The sequence below is a fragment of the Rhinolophus sinicus genome, linkage group LG03, assembly GCF_036562045.2.
Source record: "Rhinolophus sinicus isolate RSC01 linkage group LG03, ASM3656204v1, whole genome shotgun sequence".
NCBI lineage: Eukaryota > Metazoa > Chordata > Mammalia > Chiroptera > Rhinolophidae > Rhinolophus > Rhinolophus sinicus.
Genome location: NC_133753.1, coordinates 115,024,470 through 115,051,295, shown reverse-complemented (window position 1 = coordinate 115,051,295; position 26,826 = coordinate 115,024,470). Strand labels below are relative to the sequence as shown.

The 26,826-nt window shown below is 33.9% G+C and overlaps 1 protein-coding gene across 10 annotated transcripts in view; it reads left to right on the top strand.

The window, feature by feature from the left end:
* Positions 1-26,826, top strand: part of CSNK1G3 (casein kinase 1 gamma 3) — a 102,458-nt gene that overhangs the window by 32,442 nt on the left and 43,190 nt on the right. For all 10 annotated transcript variants that reach the window (XM_019728030.2, XM_019728028.2, XM_019728019.2 and 7 more), the window contains exons 2-6: positions 1,808-2,233; positions 9,389-9,429; positions 14,010-14,079; positions 23,839-23,987; positions 25,497-25,731. In XM_019728030.2, the coding sequence (XP_019583589.1) occupies positions 2,056-2,233; positions 9,389-9,429; positions 14,010-14,079; positions 23,839-23,987; positions 25,497-25,731 (673 nt within the window). In that variant the 5' untranslated portion in view covers positions 1,808-2,055. The remainder of the gene's footprint in view (positions 1-1,807; positions 2,234-9,388; positions 9,430-14,009; positions 14,080-23,838; positions 23,988-25,496; positions 25,732-26,826) is intronic.

Sequence of the window (26,826 nt, the reverse complement as noted above, 5' to 3'; positions counted from 1 at the left end):
TAATCCTTTCTAGGCTTGCTTTTAGGCTTTAGTTGGGCCAGTATAGAGTAGTCCTTACTCGAGGTTATGTTCCTTACTCTTAAGACTTTATCTTTATGGTGTATCCACGGAATTCCTGGAATGTTAATGAGCTTCCTCTACCATGACTAGATAGGAACTTTAAGGTCTCCCAGCACTGTGCAGCCTTTAGTATCTCCATTCTTCATTTAATCCTATTAGTAGCTGTTGTCTGCTAGGTGTTTCAGAATATCACCCACGAGACACGCCATGTAGCCTTGCCTTCTGCCTTGCCATCTCCGAGCCCTAACCCTGCACAACTGCCTCACCTTCGGCGCCATGTCCTGCAAATTCTACTTACTTCCACAGCCCCAAACTCTAATCTGTGATCACTGTGTATGCACTGCCTGAACTCCTTCCTGTGCTATAGTCAGAAAGTTGCCCGAAGCCAGAGAGCTTGGATAAAGATGAGATCCATCTCAGGTGTTTCTCTTTTCTCAAAGATCACCGTCTGTCCTGCCTATTATCCAGTGCCTGAAAACAGGTACTTCAGATGTTTTGTACAGTTTTATAGTTATTTACAGCAGGAAGGGGAGTTCAGTATCCAAGTAGTCTATCATGGCAAGAAACAGGTTAAACAATGTATGTGAAACTCACTCAGTTTTACATTTACGAAATAGATGCTTACAGTTGCATCTGCAAAATGAGAGTATGGTAAATGTAATAAAAACTTTGTAAGTCGATGGAATGTTAAGACTAATTTCATGTTTTGGGGGGTTGCTGAAAATTAATCAGAAAATACTATTTGTTTCAACCCTTGTTATGATTGCATTACACAATCAAAGGGTTTCAGAAATAGGAATGAGAAGTCCTTGATGTTGATCCTAGTTTCTTTATTAGTGACTATCTTTTGAAGTCAAAGCTCTTTAATTGCAAAGAATAGGAATCCACTCAAATTGTTCAAACAAAAATAGCAAGATTATGTAGCTTGCAGATTTACCACTGAATTAAGTTGTATTTGATAGGTGAAATTCCTAGAGAAGATGAATGGGACATACTCCTAAAAGCTTTGAAAAAAAATTTTGAGCTTTAGTGTTTTCACCTGTGTATTAGAAAATTTAAAACCTACCCTTTTCACCTCATAAGGTTGATGCCTGGCAACATTTCTTAACCTTGTGAAATTACATTTAATTTTTAATGCCTAGTACAAATGTTACATAAGAATTCATTGTTTTCCTTGATGGGTAGCAAGAATGTTCTTTGTATTATCACTTCTGAGCACCATTCCCATATGTAGTTAGTGGGTAATAAATATTTGAATAAATGAAGATCAAATGTATATTCGAAAAGACTGACAATTATTATGTGTATAAACATGTGGAAGAGTTTTTTTTATTAAGACCGTTTACTGATTTGCAAAGTATTTTCTTTTTCTGCTTTTAAATTGAAAATCTTATGTTGACTTACTGGGATTTTTGAGGATTTTTTTTTAATTGAATTTTTTTTATGTTGGAAGTTCTGGGTTAGCGAGTGTCTATTGGCTTACGAAGCATTCAATACATTTTAATTTTTAATTTTTAAGAAGTGACTGAATCCCCGGTTTTTGTGTGTTTTGTTTTTGTGATCTATCTGTATTAAAGTACAGGAATAAAATCTAATGGTTAATTTAAGAGCCTGCTGTGGTTTGACTTTCCGTGGGCAGCAAAAAATAGCAATAATCCATTCCCTGAACTTTTGTTATGTTATTAACTTTGCAAACATATTTTAAACATTTTTTAAGTTGACTCATTTTCTTTTCTTAATATTCCAGCTCTCTATCAATATCAACGCACATCATTGAAAAGACAATTTTGAAGACATGTTTTGCTGAAAAGACAGCTGAGAAAAATTTTACGAATGGGATGAACACGCACCAGTTAATTGACTACCTACTGCAATTTGAATGTTAACGTTACCCGGCTGGTACAGTTACCTAGTGATGTACCTATTCTCACAATACCCTATTTCAGTGTGCTTGTCTTGATTAAAGAATTCAAAGTGGAGTACCGCAAACTTGATATGGATAATAAAAAGAAAGACAAGGACAAGTCAGATGATAGAATGGCACGACCTAGTGGTCGGTCGGGACACAACAATCGAGGGACTGGGTCTTCATCCTCTGGAGTTTTAATGGTTGGACCTAACTTTAGAGTTGGAAAAAAAATTGGATGTGGCAATTTTGGAGAATTACGATTAGGTAAGACTCTTTTGTTTATTCTTTTATGTTGGAAGCATGTGTTTTAAATTAAAGATACTTCCTAATGAAAACGATTTGGTGGTTTGTTTAGTTTAATAGTTGTCATCATTGTAAAGCATATAGATGTTAGACATTTTTTATGTACTTGTATATTCATTTGTAAGGAATTCTCTAGTATAGGAATGTCTGTTTACTTGAGATTAACCATCCAGAATATGAGAAAAAAGTAAATTTTAAAGTCGCAGAAGGCTGCAATAGGTGCCAGGTAAGCCTTTGCAGTGTATTCTTTAGGAATGATATTTAGGTTGCTTTTTCGGATTTGAAAACATTTAGTAACTGATCAGTTTGGGAGGATATGTATTGCTTAATGTCAAGGTAATATACTAACACTGCATAAAAAGCAGTAAAATTTGCATTGTTGTAATTTAGGCCCTTTCCCATCCCCCGAGTTATCCAGGGTCAGGCTCAGGAATCTATTTTCTTAATGAGGGACACAAATTACTGATTCACTTTATTCTTAAAATCAGGTAAGTTTGGGAAACATTGTTTTAATTAAACCTCCTAATTCTACATTTAGAAAAATTGAGACTCAGTTAGGGAAGGTACCTGCCAAATGTCACATAGCAATTTAATGACAGACTCGGGACCCAAATCTAGGTATGACTCCTAGTACATTAGAAATGTGACTACGTTCATTGAACAGAAACAAGAAGGAGGGCGGCAGGGCATGGTGATATCGGTGTCAGTGCTAAGGTGCTTTGAGGGTTCTGGTCAATGGACCATCCATAGTGGAAACTTTAGAAGTAAAAAAACAAAACAAAAAAAACACAACAGAAAAAAACTTGGCTTTACAGATTTTCTTAGATCCAATCCTGTTTGTTAGAAATAAATTCAATTATATGTTTATCTACTCAACTACTCTTTTTCATCGTGTGAACACCTTAATTTGTAGTTACTCTTTCATTTTATTAATGTTTTATGTAGTTACGTACATTACATCTTTAAATAAAGCAAGCCAATAAAAGGTAATGATATACTTTGTACACAGATATAAGATGATGTGATTGGCAGACTCTGGCATTTTAGTAGGGACTCAAGTATTTGAAGGGGTTAATTTTGACATTTTATTTTTTGAAGGACATTGAATTTCATATTTTGAAATTCTTAAACTTTCTGATTTTGAAGTTAGAAAAACCAGTTTATTTACTTGCCCAACTTTGAGACACCATCACCTCTCCATTGAAAATTTATTGTGTGTCTATCACATCTGAGGCATGGTTATTGCCTCTGCCATTATGGAACACATAAGTTATTTGACCATTTGGGGCCTCAAATTCCTCAACTTTAAAATGGGATTATTTCTGTATTTTAAGGTATTGTAAAGATTAAATTTAGGTAATATGAAAGGACCAGCACTATGCCCACAGATTTCAGGAAAACATTGATTGTTCCACTCATTTAAAAGATATTTATTCTTTTTAAAAATTAAAGTTATGGCATGTTTTATGTATATATTTTAAAATTTATCTAAATAAATTAGCTTTATTAGCTATGTATTACGCCATATATATTTATACTATGTTGCTTTCTTTCTATTTGCTTATGTGACTATAGTACTTCAGCCATTTTAATTCGAAATTGGTTTTATAGAATTTATTTCAAATTATCTATGTTTGAAACATACATATCTATATGTGTGTATGTATGTCTATATGTGTGTATGTGTGTGTGTGTATACATACACACAAAACAAATCTAGTGGATCATTTTGACCAAGGCCATATGAAAACTATGTGTACCATATACTCAAACTATATATGCTATATACCGAAAAAGCTGTAGTCTGTGAATAAGCAGTAATAGGAATAAGATGATTTATTAGTCTGTCCTTCCTTCTCTCTCTCTCTCTCTCTCTCTCTAATTTATGGGTGTTTATTGTACACTTATACATCTATTTAAATATATTATCTATATCTATATATGTATTATATCTGTGTTTTATGTATATTTATAAGATACAGTTGACCCTTGATCAACTACTAAATAAAGGGGCATTTTACTCCTTTTCTCTTTTTAAGGTCCCCAGTGATTTCTCTGTACAGAAAAGGTTATTATAAGCATCATTCTTTCTATACATGGATAAACATACTAATGATAAAAGCTGGTTTAAATTCTTAACGTGCTTTGTTTAGAACCCCATTAATAGACACATCTTGAACATTTGATTCCAGACACTAAAATTTTTGTGCTTAGTTTTGGGTGAGAAAGAATATAGGGCACACATGTCATAGGTAAGTGGTTTTCAACAAAGGTTCTATTGGCATTTTGGGTTAGACAGCTCTTTTTGTAGGGGACTGTTTCACACATTGCATGGTGCTTAGAATTCCAGACCTCTTGGACACTAAATAGGAGTTGCTCCTCCACACACAACCCTAAATGCCCAAGGAGACAATATTGCTCACTGTTGAAACTACTTTTACAGGTAATTATTTTAAAAAATAAAGTTGAACATAAAAAGTTGGCCTTGAGATGTTTGAATAATAGGTAAACATTTTAAATAATACTCTGACATTTAAGTAAATGTTTTAAATATCGTTTTATGTGTATTTTTATTGTAAAATGATGAATTATTTTTATTTTTGGTTTTATTTTATCTTTATATGATTAGTGGTTAGGCTTGTGTTCTGCATATTAGTAGATGTATTTCTAGCTTAGACCATTAAAGCATATTATAACACTTATCTGAGAAATATTTTTGACAGTCACTGAATGAGACCAAATATAGCTAGCTAAAATATAGGGTTGTATATGTATTTCATTTTTTTCTGTATATGTTTTATATATTCTGTATATGTTTTATACTTTCTGTGTATGTTTTAAGATGTTTTGACATCTTACAAAACCTTTCTGGCTGGGGAGAGATTGCCTCTCCCGGGGCTCAGGTGGGAGCATGCCTTTGATCTGCAGCCCGAACAGTCCAGAGCCATATCTCCTCCATCTGGCTTGTACACTCCAGGAGGCAGTCTTCCTTTTCCTCAATCATCCCGTGGCCAGGTACAAGATGACCAGAGACCACTTGTATTGCCCAAAGGCCACCAGAATTATTCATGACAAGAATTATTCAAACTAGTCGGTCCTAAACTGTTTCTCCTGCCCTGCGGTGCCTTTCCTGCAGAAACTCCATTGCAGGCCGTGGCCTAAGCGGTTTCCTTGCTCCTGTCCTCTATCACCTGACCAAAACGTGATGCTTCCCGTGACCCCCCTCTCAGGACCTGTGGGCACAAAAAACTGTTTTCCTGAGCCTCTTCTGTGTCCCCCCCCTTGTGGCTACACCTAACTGACCATCCCATAAAAGAACACAGAATACGGGTGTTATATATTGCTTTATGAATTACCATATCTGAAATAAATATCACAACTTGACGTAATTAAGTAGACCACAGAGAAGTTTCCATAACTTCTCTCATTTATGTTTCTTGGTCCTATATTGCTCATAATTCTTTTATTTTATTTTATTTTTTTGTTGTCCTTTCAGTCTTAGTTGTGGAGGGCACAGCTCAGCTCCAGGTCCAGTTGCCATTGCTAGTTGCAGGGGGCGCAGCCCACCACCCCTTGTGAGAGTCGAACTGGCAACCTTGTGGTTGAGAGGACGCACTCCAACAAACTAAGCCATCTGGGAGCTCAGCGGCAACTCAGCTCAAGGTGCCGTGTTCAATTTTAGTTGCAGGGTCGCTGCCCACCATCCCTTGCGGGAGTCGAGGAATTGAACTGGCAACCTTGTGGTTGAGAGCCCGTGCTCCAACCAACTGAGCCATCCAGGAGGCAGCTCAGCTCAAGGTGCCGTGTTCAACCTTAGTTGCAGGAGGCAGAGCCCGCCATCCCTTGCAGGACTCGAGGAGTTGAACTGGCAACCTTGTGGTTGAGAGCCCACTGGCCCACGTGGGAATCAAACCGGCAGCCTTCGGAGTTAGGAGCATGGAGCTCTAACCGCCTGAGCCACCGGTCTGGCCCGCTCATAATTCTTAATGTTTATATTTAAAGAGTTGTTGAAAATTCTGTAGGCCTTACACTATATATCAAATAAGCATGCAGATTTGAGTAGATTCTTCATTTTTAAATTTATTTCTACTGTTCCTAACTGAAACATATTATAACACTTATCTGAGAAGTATAATCTTAAGGAATAGACTCTGCTGTAGCAGAGAGATCCAGAATGTAGTGGTGTTAAGCACAGTAGTTTGTTTTCCTCTCACATAACACAAACCAGAGGGAGAGCACCCAGGGCTTTCGGGGTACCTCTGCATCCTCAATATGGGACTTCACCTCTGTCTGTAAGGTCCTTGCTTCCATTGCTGCCATCTCCCAGCCAGCAAGAAGAAAAAGGGCCAGGAGAGTACACATTTATTCTTGGAAGTGGTGAGTGACACACCTCATATCCAGAACTTAATCACGTGGCTGTGCAAGGGGAAAGAGAGGCTGGAAATGTAGTCTCTAGCTAGACAACTATTTTAAAATTTGGGCATTTTATTATTATAGAAGGGGGAGCATGGATATCGGTGGGTAACTAGTACACTAGTCTCTGCTGTAAACATACATGTTGTTTTTGTATAACATAGTTTTTTATAATAATTACCATCCAAATACCACAAAATTAGTAAAACCATCTTTTCAAGTTCCATATAGCACCAAATTTTATTGGAAGTGTCTTTTAAAATTGGATTAAAACATCCATTAGCCTGAATCTATTTAGTGCCTTCTCTTAACTGGATTCCCTCTATACACACACCCCATTTTCTCTCGCTTCTACTGTACATGCACAGTCTGCATCATGTGTTTGCTAATGCACATAGCAAGTATTGATTAGAAGCCAGCTTGAGGCCTATGCCTATGCAAGGTGACAAAAATGCTTTGGTTGTATTGTTGAATCATTGTTCATGTTTGTAAATATAACCCTCAAAGTTCAGCAAAAATCTCTAACATTCAAAAAAAGATGATAGTTTTAGGATTTAGTGCTTTCTGTTGTGATCTAAAAGTAGACATTTGACCATATAAATGTCAACAAAAGCAGTGCTTTTAGAAGTTATTTGCTATATTTTGGTTCTGTGGAATCTGTATTTAACCTAACTTCTTGTCCTGTGAATATTTACCCCTGGTGTACTTGTGAGTAAATATCATATACAAAATAGTTGCGAAAAAAATAATGTCTGAGGCAGTACAAATTCCATCTTTGTACTTAAAACAGAACTGTTCCTTTGTTACTCAAAACAGAATTGTTTCTTAAGTTATTCACTGTACTATTGGAATTATTCACTGTAGACCTACTAGAGGAAGCCGAAAATTTCATACATAATATATTCTTGAAAATACATATGAAGGCCTATCTAAAGGCTAAGCTAATTGACTAAAAATATATGTTTTCTAATAATTTTTTTGTATTTATGGGCCCTATGAGTACCTGAGTGCAGTTTAACGTTCATCATTTTTGGTATTCTTATTGAATTTCATCTGTATGCCAACTATAATGGGTTTATGAGACCTATGCTATTTAGCATTAGTACGAATGCTTATATTCTTTTTACATTCATTTTTATAAGATAGGGAGAAAATTCAGAAAAGTATTATAATGTTTGTATGAACAAATACTGCTGTACAATGGAGGCAACATATCTGAGACTGAAATTTTGCCTGGAATTACTACCATCCATTGAGCTTCTGTATAAAAGGAAGTTAGGTATGTTATGCTGGAAAATCACATGTGCGAAAGTTGGTGATTGTCTATTCTGTGTTCAGTAGCCACTGTGACCAGAACCAGTTAGTATCATAGTTGGAAAAAAAAACCAACTATCATTGTTCTATTTTTCTCATAAAAATAATACATGCTTATTGAAAAAATACTGGAAATTCAGAAATCACACACTGTTCTACTTTTTATTTTTATTATACCTATAAAGAAACACATTAATTTATATATCAAATTGTCTTCGTATACTATTTTTTTCCAGAATTCTCCATAATATTTAACTTGTAGATTTTCCTAGATTATTTTCTATTTGCCAATGAAAGATTAATTCATTTGAATACTTTATATACTAATGATATTAAATCTTTATTCTGGTTTATCATTTACCTATTATTTGTATATGGGAGATGTTTTTCAAAATCCAGAAGTTTAAAATATTTTATGCAATCAAATCTGTATAAAAACTTCTGACCTTTTACTTTTTTTCATTTTTTTATACTCAGAAAAGCTTCCATATTTTGGGCTGATAAATATTTTTTCTTAGATACATGCACCCCTGTGTTCATTGCAGCATTATTTACAATAGCCAAGGTATGGAAGCCACCTAAGTGTTCATTGATAGATGAATGGATAAAGAAAATGTGGTATATGTACACTATGGAATATTACTCAGCCACAAAAAAGAGGGATATGTTGCCATTTGGGACAACATGGATGGACCTAGAGGGTATTATGCTGAGTGAAAGAAATCAGACAGAGAAAAGACAAACACCATATGATTTCACTTCTCTGTATTATCCAAAAATCAAAATAAATGAACAAGCAAAACAGAAACAAACTCATAGATACAGAGACAAATTGATGGTTGCTAGATGCGACGGGGTTTAGGGGATGCGTGAAAAAAGGTGAAAGGGATTAACAAGTACAAATTACCAGTTGTAAAAATAGTCATGGGGATGTAAAGTATAGCATAGGGAATATAGTCAATAACATTTTAAAGAATAACTATAGATGGTGTCAGACGGGTACTAGACTTACGGGGTGATGATCACTTCACAAGGTATATAAATGTCTAATCATTGGCTTGTACAACAAACTAATACACTTTGTATGTCAACTGTAATTGAAAAATAAGTTCAAAAGTAATAAATATTTTTCTTGTTTTATGGCTTATGTCTAACTCTTAAACGATCTGGAATTTAATTTGGTTATAAGGTGAGATGCTAATAACCCTTTTTTCCCTCAAAGTACTTAACGAGTTTATCAGAGCCAGTTTTTGAATAATAGTTAGAAGCAAAAACCTATGCTTCATCTAAATGTATTATGTGCTTTTTTTCAACTAGAGTACAGTTTTACATAATACATCTTTAAAAATCAATTACTGATAGAATCTGACTTTTTTTTTCTTTTTCAAGGGAAAAATTTATACACAAATGAATATGTGGCAATTAAACTGGTAAGTTCATGTGTTTTATGTTTCCTTGATTAATTCCTAGTTATTTCTTTAATGACTAACTTACATTTTAATTGCTGTTTGTTTTCATATAATTGATAACTTGAATGTTTATTGGGAAAGTAATGTGCATAACTGATCTTTTGTATTAAGTCAGCATCATCATCAGGCCCTTCAAGTATGTGATGATGTATATAGGATGTCTGTGTTTTTCTGTGTCACGAAAACTCAACCCCTTTACTTTGGTAGCATTAGAGAATTGAAGTTTTGAATTTTGGCACTATTTTTAATTTAAGGAAGCTGGCATATTGGCATTTTTAATTAGGTAAAAATTATAAAACAAGATTTCTCTTTCTGATTTAAGCATTTGGACAAAAGTGTTCTTAGTATTCAGAATTACATTCTTTAAAAACATATTTTCAGGTAGCTTCCAAAATCTGTTTATCTATTGACATTTTATATACGGTAAATCTGGATATTGCTTGACTTTCAGAATTTCAGAAATGCTTGATGTGGGTGGAGGATAACAGGGAAAGCAAACTCTCAAGAGACTGTTTTTAAGTCCTAAATGTGCCTGGTATGACAGCTGTAAGGCATCTTTCTTTGGAAGAGTTGGGATTTGTGAATTTTTATAAGACCTAACTTTCTTCTGGCACAACTTTCCTACCTGGTTTGCCAGCCAGGTTTCCCTGAGGTTAAGCATGGCTTGGTTTTTCCAGTCTCCCTGCCATTCTCAACCTTATCCCTGCCAGTGTAACCACTGTATTAGGGTAATGTGAGATTAATATGTAAAGAGAGATGATTAGAGGAAGCGGCAAGTGGGAGAAATAGAAAAACTTTTAGGATGAGCTAGAAAACCGCACTACCTAATTTTGAGTATCTTTGAGTATAGACCAAGTTCCACTGCAACAAAGCTGTTTGTTTTCCCTGGGAAGTAAGATGCACAGCAGGGTTGTGGTGCCATCAGCAGACTCGCTAGCTGATGTGTGGATTTGGACGGGCATTTGCCTAAAGGAATTCACCTTGGTTTTAATTTTAAGGTCTGGTCCTTGGCTTTATGACAGAAAATCTGGTTAGGTCATCTCATTAAGATTGTCACTGTTAGTCAGAGGTAGATTCACAGTCAGTCAGTTCACACAATCAATTGAGCGAGCTCTCAGAAATACTTAGGAAGAGTTAATTTATAATGAGGTATTTTTACTATTCCAGGTCCAGAATGCCCAAATCAGTATAAGTAATATGCTTTCTTTCTATAGGCTGATCTACATAAAAAGGCAAGGTAAAATTCCAAGCTTCCCTCATGAGCATGAAATCAGGATAGGGGAATCAGTTTGTATGAGTCACAGTAGGGAGTGGGGGTGGTGCACACGAGTGAAAGTGTGGAAGCATCTCCATTGAGTGTTACTGATGCAGGAGCCCATAGTGAGCAGCTCTCCTCACGGGAGCATGTGAATATTTAACTGAAAGGTTAAAGCGAATAAACCGTCTGTTTCAGTCATTAAGTGGTAACCCTTAGGTGCTGCTATTTTTAGATTTGGAACTTTTTTACCCTTGTTGATACCATGCCTTAGTAAACATTTATTACGTCATCTTTCAGCTGTCTTATGTATATACGCATATGTCATCTTTTTAGTTTATTTTCGTGCCATGTCACTATCCCCTTATTTATTTTCTTTTTCTTTTTTTTGGACGTTCTTCCTCTGTGTACCTTTTTAATGCAGTGATCAGCTCTACTTATAATACTTGTTATTTGGTGTTCTTTGGGGAACTGGGAATATTTTTGCATCTGTGTCTAGTATTTTTAGGTTGAACTATGGTATAGAGTCATGTTCACTTCAAATTTATCTAAAAATATATTGGCAGGACAGAAAAAAATTTTCATGTAAACTATTGGTTTGTAGTTTGGTACTTAGTTTACTAAATATCGTATCTCAACTGTCTGTCTGTCTGTCTGTCTATCGAATGTCCTCATCCTTATATGTTTTTTGTATGTGTTACATGTGTTTATAACAGATAACATCCTTTTGTTCAGAACCTGCCTTAACAGTAATCATTTGAAAATAATGTGTGTATGCCTTCAGTGTTGTCTGATTTTTGTACTTTGGTACAAATAAAGGCATTATTTGATAACAGTGGTGTTCAGAGAGCAAATTTCAGTGACTATTTTCAGCTCCCTATCTCTTGTAGAGGTTTATACATACTTAATATTACTGTAGTTCAGATTGATAGTTTGTTTCAGGATAATTTGTTAATTTCATCTTAGCCACCACCCTCATACGTTGTTTGCACCTATATAGTAACCTGCATTTCGTGAATAATGAAAATGTCATACTGTGGTGAGGTAAATTTTGTTATATAGTGGTATAATAAAATTTTACTGCTAGTAAAGTACTGGAATCAAGTTGAATTGACTCAACTAAGTTAGATCTGGGTGTTTGTTTTTACCTAGGGAATATTAGTGAGTAAATAAGTTATGTATTTAATTTCATCTGTGATTGCTTAAGTGGGCATCTTGTATTACATTTATGTTTAGGTACTTTTACATAGTTATCTGGAGAAGTAGTTAATATAGCACTCACTGTATGGTAGGCACTGTTTTAAGTCATATATGTACGCGTATGTGTATATATTTTATATAAGGAGATATATACCTTTTTAGTTTATCTTCGTGCCATATCACTATCCCCTTAATTATTTATTATATATGTATTTATATGTATTATTTAATATGTATTATGTAACATGTAAATGTATATATGAGAAAGATAAAGGTGTATACCTTTTATAAATGAGGGAACTGAAAAGTACAGAAAGGTTAAGCAACTTGCCAAAGTCACACAGCTAGTACATATAGTTGAATTAGGACTCAAACCCAGTACAGTTTGTTTCAGTGTCTGTACTTTTAACTGTTCTATTCTGCCTCTCAAGAACTCAGCTGATTGTTTTCTTTTATAATAATCTTTATAATTATTCCATTGGGATTTTACTAATTCCTTATCTGAAGTTTTTGTCATCCGTCATAGTTTCATTATACTATATGCTGGTGTAAATTTCTTTTTAGTTATTTTGTTTGGGATTCATATTCCTCATGGATCTGTGGTTTGTAATCTTTCATCAGGCTATTCATAGCAATTATTTTTTCAGTTATTGGTTCTGCTCACTTTTCTGTCTCCTTTACTCTTGAGACTTATCAAATGCATATTAGACCTTCTTGTTATATTATCCAGATCTCTTATCTTTTTTTTCTGTATTTTCCTTTTCTCTTCCTTCATAATGCAATCTGTATAACTTATATAGATGCATTCTACCGTGTTTCCCCGAAAATACTACCTAACCGGACCATCAGCTCTAATGCGTCTTTTGGAACAAAAAATTAATATAAGACCTGGTCTTATTTTGATATAATACAAGACTGGGTATAATATAATATAATATAATACCGGGTCTTATGTTAATTTTTGCTCCAAAAGACGCATTAGAGCGGATAGTCCGGCTAGGTCTTATTTTCGGGGAAACACAGTAAGTATATAATTTTCTAATTCCATAGACATTTTTCTATCTACCAGTGTCTAAGTTCTCTTTTCTGTTGTGTTGTGCTGCTGGCAAATTGAGTTTTAAATATTGATTATTGTAAAAGTTTTTTTGTTTGTTTATTTTTAATTTCTTGAAGTTCTGTTGGTTTTGTTTAAATTTTGTTACCTTGTTATATTTTCCTGTTGTAGCATGTTCAAATTTCCTGTTACCCTTTTATAGTTTGCTGTTTCGTACAGATATTTCACACATTATTTATTTCTTCACATCTAAAATCTATGTTGCTTCTGTATATGTTGTCTGTGTGTATGTGTGTGTCTACATTATGAAACTCAAAAACGTTATGTTGAATGAAAAAAGCCAGATACTCGCATATAAAACATGTATCGTATAATGTCATTTATATGAAATCCAACAATAGATAAAACTAATCTAAAGGTGATAGAAGTTAAAACGTGACTACCCCTGAGGGAAGGATGCTAAAATGTTCTAAAGGTTTTTGAGGTGGTGGTTGCAGGGTTATATAAAGTTAACAGAGCTCCTGGACCTAATGCTGTGAACTGTGTTTTATTGTAAGCTATATCCCAACTAAAAATTAAAAAGAACAAAAAACATTGTTGCTACTGTCAAAATTTTTGCTACCTCTATATTTGTTCCTTCTTACTTTTCTATGACTTCACTTTATCCTAGAACCTTTACATGAGAAGTACACAGTTCACAGGTAAATTTCTGGGAACAGGAGAAAGAGAGTAAGGGTCACCATTGCCCTAGTCATGTTTGGTGTATATTTTTCTTCCCGATCAGGGTCAAACGTATAAATGTAGCTAATGCTGATCTAATAGCACTTAATCTATGTATATTTATGACATTAATTTATTTTACATTGAAAAAAGTAAAGCTGATTTTTACATGGATCTAACCTTAGACAAAGATGCCTAATAAAATATTACATTATATAAGGGCTGACACGGAGATTTATAATATTTGGGGTTGGGGCCTGGTGATCTTTTAATAACGTAAATACTTGTTATTGTTCTTTGTTTTTTAATTAGGAGCCCATGAAATCCAGAGCACCACAGCTACATTTGGAATATAGATTCTACAAGCAGTTAGGATCTGGAGGTAAATTTGTAATGAAATGGATTGCCATGATAATAACTTTGGTTTTAAAGAATTGTATTTTAAATTTAGCTAAAGTGAATCACTTCTTAAGACTACACCTCTAGGCATTTCTTACAAGAGTCTTAATGTTCCATTTTTATTTTAAATAGTACATTTTTGGAGCTCTTTGTGTTGGTACTAATATGAGTAGAGAACATTGTGGAAAAAAAATAATTTGAGAATATAAGATGCATATAGTTTCCATATTCTTAGCCTTTTTAGTAAAATTATACTTATTGAAATGACTAATGACATTATGGTTTGCTGAAAAATGTCCCCATAAAAGATACTCATATCACAACCCCTGGGACCTATAAATGTCATCTTAGAGCAAAAACTTTGCAGGAGTGATTAAGTTAAGGATATTTAAGAGAGGGAATTATTCTGGAATATCTGGGTGACCCCTAAATACAATCACAAATGTCCTCGTAAAAGAGAGGCAGAGGGACATGTTACATACACAGAAGAATAGAAGGCAAAGTGACTACAAAGACAGAGATTGGCGTGAGACAGCCATAAGCTGAGGAATGCTGGCAGCCACAAGAACTGGAAAGAGGCTTCTGGATTCTCCCTTAGAACCACCACAGGGAGATACTAGTAGTAAAAATAAGACATATATCTTTCAGTAGTTGAGAGCCATAGGGTTGCAGTGTTGTACAACTCCAGGGACCACCATTTACACAGTGGTTTATATCTCTAGCTCTATTTTTATAGATATAGATATAGATAGCCAGAGATATATAGAAGTGTGCTCCGTGGCATAGCATTTACATAGATGGAAATATGAATTATATTGCCTGAAGGTATGTATTGTGGTGACTCTGAAACCCTGATAAGTGTGGATGTCTTTGAGTATTTCATATGAATGATGTGAATTTTGGTTACTTGTTAGTAATTTTTATTATGAAATTTTAAAACATTTTTGAGTACCCATGTAAACTTTGTAGGAAAACAAGACTGTTTAATTGTTTTGGGAGAGACTGATGATTTTAAAATTATTTTAGAATTGATATTTTAAAGGATTATATTTCCAGACTGCTCGTAATCATAAATGGGCCATTCAAAGTAATTTAACCTGTAACTCTCTTATGGTATTTTAAGTTTCATTTAAGTAGCAACTTGTTTGATAGTGTTTTCTTTAAAAATAGGTGTATTTTATCAATATCCAGAATATATAAAGAACTCCTAAAACTCAACAGCAAAAAAACAAACGATCAAGTTCAAAAATGGACAAACAACTTGAGTAGACAGTTCTCCAAAGAAGATAGACACATGGCCAGTAAGCACATGAAAAGCTGCTCAATATCACTAATCATTAGGGAAGTGCAACTCAAAACCCCCAAAACATGCCACTTCACACCCATTAGAATTGTTGTTATTAGCTAAACAAAGCGAAAAACAAAGCAGAAACCAGTAAATGGGTGTTGGTGTTCAATGTGGAAAAGTTGGAATCTGCATTGTTGGTGGGAATGTAAAATAGTGCAGCTGCTGTGGCCAACAGTGTAACGGTTCCTCAAAAAATTAAACATAGAATTACCATTTGGTCCAGCAACTGCACTTCTGATCATATACAGAAAAAGATTGAAAGCGGGGTCTCAAACAGATATTTGTACACCCATGTTCATAGCAGCGTTATTTCCAATAGCCAAAAGGTAGAAACAAACCAAGGGTCCATTGATGGGTAAATGGATAAACAAACGTGGTATATGCAAACAGTGGGATATTATTCAGCTTTAAAAAGGAAGGAAATTCTGACACTACAATATAGGTGAACCTTGGGGAAGGTATGCTAAATGAAATAAGCTAGTCAGGCACAGAAGGACAAATACTGTGATTCCACTTATTTCAAGTACCCAGAATAGTCAGATTCATAGAGATAGAAAGCAGAATGGTGGTTGCCAGGGGCTGAGGTGAGAGGTGAATCAGAAATATTGTTTAATGGGTATAGAGTTTCACAGTGGGAAGATGAAAAAGTTCTGGAGACGGATAGTGGTGATGGTTGCACAACAATGTGAATGTACCCGATGGCACTGAACTGTACACTTAAAAATGGCTAAAATGATAAATTTTATATAATGTATATTTTACCACAATGAAAACATAAATTTAAAAATAGTTTTATTTTGAATTATTTAATGAAATATTTGTGAAAAAATACACAATTTATCTAGTTCTACGTATCTGAATTTTGATTCTTCTGTAAGTCCATGAGTCTCTCTTTTTCTTTAACTTCCTGACAATATCCCTCTTTTCTCTTACTTTGTTCACTGAAACTGTTACATAACATACAGTATGATTACAACTTTACTGCAGTGTGCGTGAGGGGCTGACTCTATATTACTTAGCTTTCCATAAGATTACAATATTGTTTTATACCATTATCACTTTCTGGGATAGCAAAAGTTTAATGTTTGAATAGTCCTGTTTTGTCATATCCACTCAGCATTTATTGAGTAAAATGAAGATCTAGATTTGGGAGTCATCAGCACATAGGTGGTGTTTTGCAGGCTAAGGAAGTGGATGAGATCTCCCAGGGGAGAGTTTGGAGAGTGACATCAGAAGAGGAGCAGACAAAACTGTGCTGACCACTGCATTGGGTAGGAATGAATTTGACCGTCAGTAACAAAAATCGTGACAGCAGTAGCTTAAACATGTAAAGGGATGTTACGTGAGGAAAAATAAACAAGGAGTTCCAAGGTGGGCAATTGTAGGGTTGATACAGCTTCTCAAAGGCAAGGAATCAGGTTCTCTCTAGATTCCTTCTCCTATTTTTAGTATGTGGCTTTCATCTGTATGATCCTGGATATGTTGTAACAGGAGGGAGGGAGGAAAGGATGAAACTAGTGTCTGTATACAGATAACTTCCAATTATTTATCTCCTGCCTCCATTCTTAAAATCTAGTTATACATGTACTCGTATGTCCATACTGGAATCAGAAATTACAGTATACCTAGCATTTTGCTCCCTACCTTCTTTTACCCTTACTTTTTCAATAATTTTTCTCTTCCAAATGGCCTGTTTCCTTTTCTGGATTATCTTGTTCCATTGGTGGCACACTCGTTCAAGCTGAAAATATTAGTCACCTTTGATTGTGGCCTTTAGGAATAATCAGAAAATTCTGTTAGTTCTGTCTTTTTTCCTAGTCTCCATTGTCACTTTCTTTGAATTGGGCCTCCTTTTGTGCACCTTACCTTCTTTCTTACCTTCAGTCCTCTTAGAGGGTTATCATTTAGCATAAAGTCCAAATTTCTTTCTCTTTCTACTGACTCACTTTTTAGTTGCATTAAACTTACTATTCCTTGAATAGATCTTATTATTTTCATATGTCTGTTCTTTTTTCTGGAATGTCTTTCTTGCTCAATGAATTCCTTCTTTCTTCTGGCCCCAGCTAAATGTCACCTCTTTTGCAATGCATTTTCTGACATCTGTTTGTTTCTAGAAGAGTTTCGTCTTTGACCTGAAATTATTTTGAATATATCTTTATTTTTTCTTTTATCATATCGTATTATATTATTTGCTTATGTGTAACTCTTGCACTAAGATTTCAACTCTTTGAAGGCAGTGAAATAATGTATTCACCTTTTTATCTTTGAAACTGAGAAGAATGACAATTGTAAATACTTGGTAAATGGTTGAATTTATAAATTCTTAAATGACAATAATAGACTGTTTTATTGATGTGAAGTTGCAATACAAAAATCTCCAAAATTTCTTATAGCTTTTTAACTTCTGTGACTGTACGTTTACACTTGATCTTAGCCAAAAAGCCGAGAAGCGATGTGTGACTGTATGTTTAGTTTGATATTTTAATACATAAAATTGTTTTGTTAATAAATTTTGAGTATTTTATTTCTCACAAAGTAAACAGCCAGATAATTTCAAAAAATTTATTTATTTTGATTTGATTTTTACATCCTATGATTAGGTAAATTTAATTCCTCATTTTAGAGATCTAGAACTAGAAAAAAATCAGTAATGAATATTTTTTAAATTAATGGAAATGTTAAAGCAAGGAGATATGCAGATAAAATGGTAAAGCAAGGGGATAATGCAGATAGTTATTTAATTAACTAAACTATACAATTCATTCATCTAAAAATAATTGCTTTCCAGAGAAGGGTAGGTATTAATTATTAGAATTAATCCATTTTTTTATTATTTACTTGAAAAAATTTAGTTGAATTATTGATACTTTATGAAAATGCATGGGAAATATTTTGAAATTTATGGGGAAATTTTCTTTGAAGATCTGTGATTCGGAGTAATGCTGTTTTATATTGAATTATTTCCTTGATATCAGATGGTTGAAATAGGCAACATTGGGGGAAAACTTTGCAATTATTTATTTCTTGGAATTTCTCTATCAGCTGATATATTTATCATAGAAAGTAAAATAATTTTTTTCTGTCATAAATTATTACTTATCAAAGGAAGTAAAATAATATTTTTTTCTGTCATAAATTACTCTTTATGGCAACTCTCTAACTATAGAAAAACATATACTGTTTGAGACCATGCATATGTTAAATCACTGTTTCTCAAGTGAGTGGCTTGACTTTTTGATGTTTCCTGATGTAGTGCTAAACAATATGTAATTTGATAATAGCAGCACTGGCTGCTTCTAAAATTATACCTCTGTGCATTGTTGCCTTCTAAGAGCTGTTAAAACAGCTTCTCTTCCTTCTTTATACTGACCCCTCTGCCTCCTTGGTTTGTGCCTTATTAAAAAGTCAGGATTTATGTGTTTGTTCCCTATGTGTTTTGCTTTGGTTTATAGATGACTCCATTTTCACATTCGTTTCAAGATTATTTGTCTTTGTCTGCTAGCTAAATGAATGTTGGCAATTCCAAAATGTATGGAATTTTTATCATACTATTCACCTTTGATTAAGGTTATGGGTAATAGTATTAGCCTTTTAAATGTGGGTATACACATTCTATAATATCTGAAATTCCTTTTAGTCACTGAGTTGCCAGATTAGAGTTTCTCTGATCATGTTTTAAGAAATTCTGTGTGTCTGAGAAAACCGAAAGAAAATATGTAAAAACCATGAGAGTTAAGTGAATAAACTAATTAGAATATTACCTATTGAATTTGGTTTTAATAAAAATGAGGAAGAATACCACGTGGGTAAGTGGTTAGTGTAGACTAATCTCAGGCCAGAAAACCAACAGTTTACGTAGCAGCCTCTTAGAGTTCTATTTTCTATCTTAGCTTAATTGCTTTAGGAGACACCTTACATATATATAGTACTCCTAATTCTTTACAGAGGCCTCTCTTTATGGGAATTTCTTTAAGTTATGCATTGCCAAACTTTCACTAATATGTGAATATATATGTACATTGGTACTAGTAGATAGAAGAGTACAAAGCTTTTTTGTTAAAGTTGTGGTTTATGGAGAATGTACATTTAAAGAATGCTATACCACTTGTTTTATATGGTGCAGGTATTAGGATAGTTGTATGTTATATAGTAATTATAGTATTTTTAGTGATTAATCACATAAGAATCTTAAACAAAAAAACAAACCATACTTTTGAATAGGATATGTATGACTAAATGGTGATGAAGTATTTAATTTTCTAAAGTGCAGTATTCATTATTTTTGTAATTCCCTATTTAATAATAAAACGATAGAAAGTAAAAAGCCATGAAAAATAATATGATGACTTCATATTTCATTTCATTTTTGATTTAAAGTAGCAGATTGTGAGAAAGGAAAGATTTGTAAGCTTGCAGCTTGGGGCTAAAAAAACGATAGAATCCATTTTTTTCTTAATTTTTTAGGCCAAAGAGGATAATAACTGAATAATGAATAACATCACATGGTATAATAGTCATTGAAAATTCAATATAATAAACAATAACTACTTGTTTATACGTGATGTTATTTTTTAATGTTCTCTGAAATTTAGAGTAATTTCTAAATACGTATGTAGAATTGTCACAGAAAGGACTATTGCTTGTTTTTTACAGTGGGGTGGCTTTATTCCTTTTATTTGGGGTTAATTGGTAGAATTCTCCTACTGAATGTGGGTGCTGTGGTGTCTCAGTGGAGTGGTGTCACCAAGGCCAGGACTCATTGCAGCTCTAGGTTCATAGGAGAGATTACTGTTCAGCTAGGGCAGCGGGTCTCACATTTTGGGCTTGCAGGGTCCTTTTACACTCTTAAAACTTTCGGAGGATCCCAGAGGACTTCTCTTGTAAATTATAGCTATTGTTAGTTACCATATGAGAAATTAAGAGAGAAATATAAATATTACTAAATTAAATCATTTGAAAATGATATTTTAAAATCCCAACTAACTGTATTTTCCAAATAAAAAAATGTGAGAAAAGTGGCCTTGTTTTACATGTTTTGTACATTTCTTTAATGTTTGGCTTAATAGAAAACAGCTAGATTCTCAGTATCTTCTGCGTTCAGTCCATTGTCATATCTCATGTCATGTAGCCTCTGGAAAACGTGACCGTTCACTCTTGTGAGAACAGGGTGAAAAAGGTAAATAACATCTTAGTGTTGTTATAAAAATAATTTTGATGTCACTGACCTCCTGACAAGGTCTCATGGACCACCCACCACCCCCAGACCTCAAGCATCTCCAGACCATATGTTGAGAAACTGCTGAGCTGGCAGTATAAGCATTTGTGCTAAAGGTTAAGAATGCCTTACAGCAAACTTTCTTGAAAAAGAACATAGCCTAGGTGATAATTCTGCACTTACTATTTCTAATTGGATTTTAGGTTTTCTTAACCAAGTCTGTAGTGTTTACATTTCCTAAAAAAAAATACTAATTCTTTTGTTCTAATTGCTCCTGCATGAATACTACTGGACCTGAAAATGGAAAGAAACATCATCCTGTTTCTTTCAATGATATGCTTAACTTTTGCCCCACTTGTAAGGAATTGAAGTGTTTCACTACCTGGCACAAAGTACTAAGCACTCTTGAAAAGTGTTAGATCGCCTAATGTTGTTTTGTAACTTAAATGAATTAATGTTGCTTTGTCACTTAAGTGGAATGCTGAAAATAAAATGTTTAGTAAAATTGACTTTGGGAGAATGAGAGTAAGACTATTTTCAGATAATATGTTTATTTTGTGTTCTGCCCATTCTTTAGCTTTTCTTGGGGAAATATATACTTGTCTTGAAAATTAGAGATGATAATAAGCATCCCTGAAAATTAATGATGTTGGAAATTATTAGAACTAACTTTAATGAATTCACAATGGATGGCTTTTTATAGTAGTCTCAAAAATAATTTTAGAACAATTGGAATTGGGTGGAGTAAAAGTTTATGGTTGAAAATTCACTAGATAAAAGAACAAATACAAAAGCATGCTTTTGTCCATGAGTTGGATTGCATCCATGTAATTCAGTAGCCAAATAACTTTGATCAAGAGACACAGCTAATAATTTAACACCTTCATTACTCTGCCTTCTAAGCCTTCTTTCTGTGCCTGTCTCTTCTCTTAACCCCCTCACACTTCCCACTTCCGAAAACCCTCTTCCTTGTGGTCTTCACTGCTGTATTTATATTGCTGTGGTTGTTGTGTTTTGTTTTTGCTTAGAGTACTCTCTAGCCTCTGTTAGTTTCAAATTTTCCTAACTCTTAACAATTTAATTTGCTTGCTTAATCTTTGAAAACTACCCAGACTTGTCCTGGGAAACAAAATTCTAGTTTGGATTTTACAGTGTTTGATTTGCATTCTTGATTTAAAAAAAAAAAATTTATGACTCTTGATTCTATACCTCAGTGACATAAAATTTGATTTGAAATACATTACTAATAGTTACCTAAGAAATTTTTGCATTCATTGACTCATAAAATATGTATCTCGTGGTGTCATTTAGTGTTCAATCTTTTTTTTTTTTTTAACCGAAGCTCTGTTTTGAGTCATATTTTAAGGTAGAATTATGTTGCATGGTAAAGCTGAGGTATTTTCATTCAAATTGGAGACTAAGTATCTGTTTAATTTAATCAGTGAAATAATCATGCTGTTTATGGAATTTAGCCTTCTTGGATAAGAGTGGCTCACTCTAAGATAGTGATTACCAGTGGCAAGGGGAAATGTGTGGGTATGTGGTGGGGTTGGGGGTTGTTGACAAATACACATGGGGGTGTATGAGAATCTCTGTTTCTGGGGAGGGCACCAAGTATTCAATTTGAACTTGTCCCCTTCCGCCCAACTCTGCTGTGATTATTTTGTCATACCTCCGTATCCTCAGAGGTTCTGCCTCTTTTCTCGTATTCACATTTGAGAAAAACTGGTCTTATCTAAACCACTATGATTGATAAGCAAACTGAAGCCTGCTTTTAAAGTTGAATGGTTAATATTAGGACAAACTAAAAACGTAGTTGTCCTGGATGCTAGTTCAATGTTCTGTGTTCTGCCCCTGCAGTAATTAATATTTAAAGTGATAAGAGTAAACAATAAGAATGAAGTTATGTTCCCCAAACTCTTTTAAAACGTTTATTTCATTATGTTTTTGAAAGGTTTTTTTTTCCCCTTCTAAAAAAAAAAAACAAAAAACCACATACACCAAGAAACTACAAAACCACTTGGAAGTAAAACTGAGACATTAAAAATGGAAGAAGTTCATTTGCTCATGAGGAATAAATAGATAAATGTTAAGATAAATTGATCACTGATTTTATGTTTGTTTGTTGGGATTCTTTTTACTTTTAAAAATAAAATACAGATGATTTCTGTTCAATTAGACTTTATATTTGGAGTTTGTATTATTTTGCATTGTTGAATAATGAATTATTTAGTAGGTAGTGGCATTGAACAAGAGACTATTATCTCCCAATTTCCATGGGTCAGGAGTGCAGGCCTGGCTTCGCCGGTTCCTCTGCTGGGGTCTTGACATCAAGGTATAAGCCTAGACTGCACTCTTACCTGAGACGCAGCGTCCTCTTCCAACTCACTGGTTATTCTCAGGATTCAGTTCCTGGGACTGCGGGACCTAAGCCCTCAGCTCCTAGAGCCTGCACACCGTTCTCTGACACGTGGGACCCCCTCCACCACGTGGTGGTTTGCTTCTTTATGGCCAGCAGGAGAGCGTCTCTGCTGCTTTGAATATCTCGGACTTCTGGACCATCTTTTTAAAGGGCTTACCTGATTAGGTTAGGCCCACTGGAATAACCTCTCTTTGATTAATTTAAAGTCCACTGGTAGAAGTATTAATTATATCACCTTTGCTGTGTACCATAACCTAATCACAAGAGTGAAATCCGGGAATGTTGCCCACACTTAGGGGGAAGGGATTATATGGGGTGTGTACACCAGAGCATGGAAATCTTGGAGGGTGATCTTAGCATTATGCCTATCAGTGGGTTATTAAAGAGAACAGTGACTCCTTTGTTCAATAAAAATCAAATCTTTCCTGAGTGCCAGGCATTTCTCTAGGTAATGGAAACATAAGGCTAAAATGCCCAGTTTCTGTCTGTGATGAGCTGGTTGAGACCAACAATGCCGCTCTGTTTGTAACGGAGTTCAGTCATGCAGCTGCAGCAGAGGTGTAACCAGGCTGGGCAGTGAGCATCAACGGGAAGCCTGGGTCAGGAGAAGTTTATTGTGTGTATAGAAAAAGTAAAAATACTGCTGCAGTTCTTGAAACTACAAAATTTAAAAATTCATATTTATTGATTTTTCTAGGAAGAAAAGTTTGATATTGAAGATGAGGAAATTATTGAAATCCTTTCTCTTTTCCCCCAGATGGTATACCTCAAGTTTACTATTTTGGCCCTTGTGGTAAATACAACGCTATGGTGCTGGAACTGCTGGGACCTAGTTTGGAAGATTTGTTTGACTTGTGTGACCGAACATTTTCTCTTAAAACAGTTCTCATGATAGCTATCCAACTGGTAAGTAAAGCGGGATGGTTTGAAGTTGTTTGAACAATTGTGTGGTTCAGTGGTCACAAATTTAGATGAAAAGTTTCAAGTTTTGTGATATTATCTTACAGAGCATTTGACCTAATAAAAATGTTTCTGCTATTCATATCATTGTATTTTCAGGATGATATAACTTAAAATAACTGAATCAAGTGTATCTTATTTGTATGAAAGAATTAATATTGCTTTCAGATCAGAATGCTCAGTTTGAGAATTGTTTCTAGCACTCTTTTATTTAGAAGAACACTTAGAGAACCTTCAGAAACATGGATTCTAAATGTTGGTAGTAAATTCTAATGACCAAGAAAAAGAAGAAACAAACTAATGAGAGAGTCTCATAAATTATTTAAATTTCAGGGAACACATGGGGAAACAGCTTAGAGGACGATTTTAACGCAGTTTTAAAGTAAATGCCAATAAGAGTATGCAGCAGAAGTCTTAAAATTGTTTTTCTGCATTGATTCATTAATTCTAGTTCCATAAGTTTATCCTATGGAAGTATTCAGATGTATTTAAAGCTTTTTGTAAAGATGTTTATAATAAAGTGGGAAACAACCCAAATGTGCAGACATGACAGGGCTGGTTGAATAAATTATTAATAACCATAATATAACATGCAGCCATTTAACAGCATGTATTAAAAGAATGTTGTATGACCTGGAAAATGCTCATAACATATCATTAATTAAAAGTATAGGTCACAGAATGTTATATGTATATGATCCAAAGTTTGTTAACAAACAGACAAAAATGGCCCGAGTGACTGACTATATGTTTACATTTCATCGTCAACTGAAGCAATTTTATTTTATTTGTTACTTGTAATGTTCTATTTTGTGACACTTTGTACAATGAACATTATTTGAGAATGTGTAAATGTGTAAAACAGTTAATAAAAATGTACTGTATTATTATTAGAGTTATATTCCAAAGTTTTCTAGTTTCAAGATCTAAAATGTTTAATATCTAAGGATAAAAGTAAACAATTTATAAAAAAGAAAAAGATATACTGAAGGGTGCTGTTAATTGTTTTTATTTGACAGTGTGGACTCTTTAAGTGTTTTTAATATAATTGTAAAAGTTGCTTGATTGCTGAACTGATAGGAAGAATAAATTGCAACTTTGTGATTATGCCTGTTTACACTTTTGAGTTCAAAATATTATATTGGTAAAGCTTTTTGATTTTATGAGGCAGCATCTTCCAAAAGTGTTGATTGAATCAGGCTTACTGATGAAAAGAATTCATAAAATTCAAACACTTCCTTTTATTAAGTGACCAAAATAGTAAAAGCAAATATTTTTAATCATAATTGGATATGTATTTGAGAAACTCTAGACTGATATGTTACTTTTAAAGTGTTGAGACAATTTCTGAAATTTTTAATGTTTTTATTGTGAAAATTTTGTGTTCATTTTGTCATGCTTTTTTATGCCAGTCAAGGCCTAAAATAAAATTTATCTTCTTGTTTTTGAATCAAGATTTCTCGCATGGAATATGTTCATTCGAAGAACTTGATATACAGAGATGTAAAACCTGAGAACTTCTTAATAGGACGACCAGGAAATAAAACCCAGCAAGTTATTCATATTATAGATTTTGGTTTGGCAAAGGAATATATTGATCCAGAGACAAAGAAACACATACCATACAGAGAACACAAGAGCCTTACGGGAACAGCTAGATATATGAGCATAAACACACATTTAGGAAAAGGTATGTGTACCTTTTATAAGTTTATGGAAGCTTGAATTCAGTAACAATGTTAACAATGTGAGTATTTATTATGGTTCAGTTTTTGCAGGTTACAGTTGCTTCTATTGTAATTTCTATTTATTGCCATCAAGCCAGAGTTTACTTTTGTTTATATCTAATAAAATATTTTTAAAACAAGTTGCTCTAGAGTAAATGAATGATAGAGAATGTAAGACAGCCTTATATTCACTGTATCTCTTTTAAGTATAACTTGAAATGTTCAACTTTGATACAGTTAAGGTGACACATTCAATTATTTCTGTTGAAAAATATGAGAGAATACTTTAACTGAATTTAGTGTACGTGAAGATTTTTAATTGAGACTATATAGTCCTCTGATATAGTTAGCTAAGGGGCTACCAACCTGCCTAATACAGTTAATGCTGTGAGTACATACCTTACAGGTACTGTTTACTATGTACTAGCTATAAGATGTAGGGTTTCTTATTTGTAAAAAGGATAAAATAATATGAACCTCCCAGGGTTTCTTATAGCTTTCCTTTTTCTGGTCCAGGATCACACATTTCATTTATTTTTCATACCTCCTTAGTTTCTTCTCATCTGTAACAGTTCCTTGCCTTTCTTTGTGGTTTATGACCTTAATATTTTTGTGGACACAGCCTATTTCATAGAATACCCTCAGTTTGGGTCTGTCTGCTGTTTCTTTCTGATTATATTTGGGTATGCATTTTTAGCACAAATATCACAGAAGTGATCTCAGTGCATCTTGTCAGAAGGCACATGATGTCACTTGGTTCCAAGTAGTATCTAAGTTTCCCCACTTAAAAGTTTCTTATTTTCCCTTTGTAATTAAAAAGTATTTTATAAGTAGATCTTTGAAATGGTGTAAATATGTTGTTCCTCACCAAGTTTTTACCCACTATATTTAGCATCCATTGATCTAACTCCATCATTCCTTATGTATTTATTGGTTGATATTCTAACGTAAGCAATTTTCCTTTCCCGCATTTATTGACTTAGTATGGCTTCATGGATTCTTATTTATTGAACATATTATAGCGCATTACCATCACTCCTTTGAGTTCCTTCTTGCTT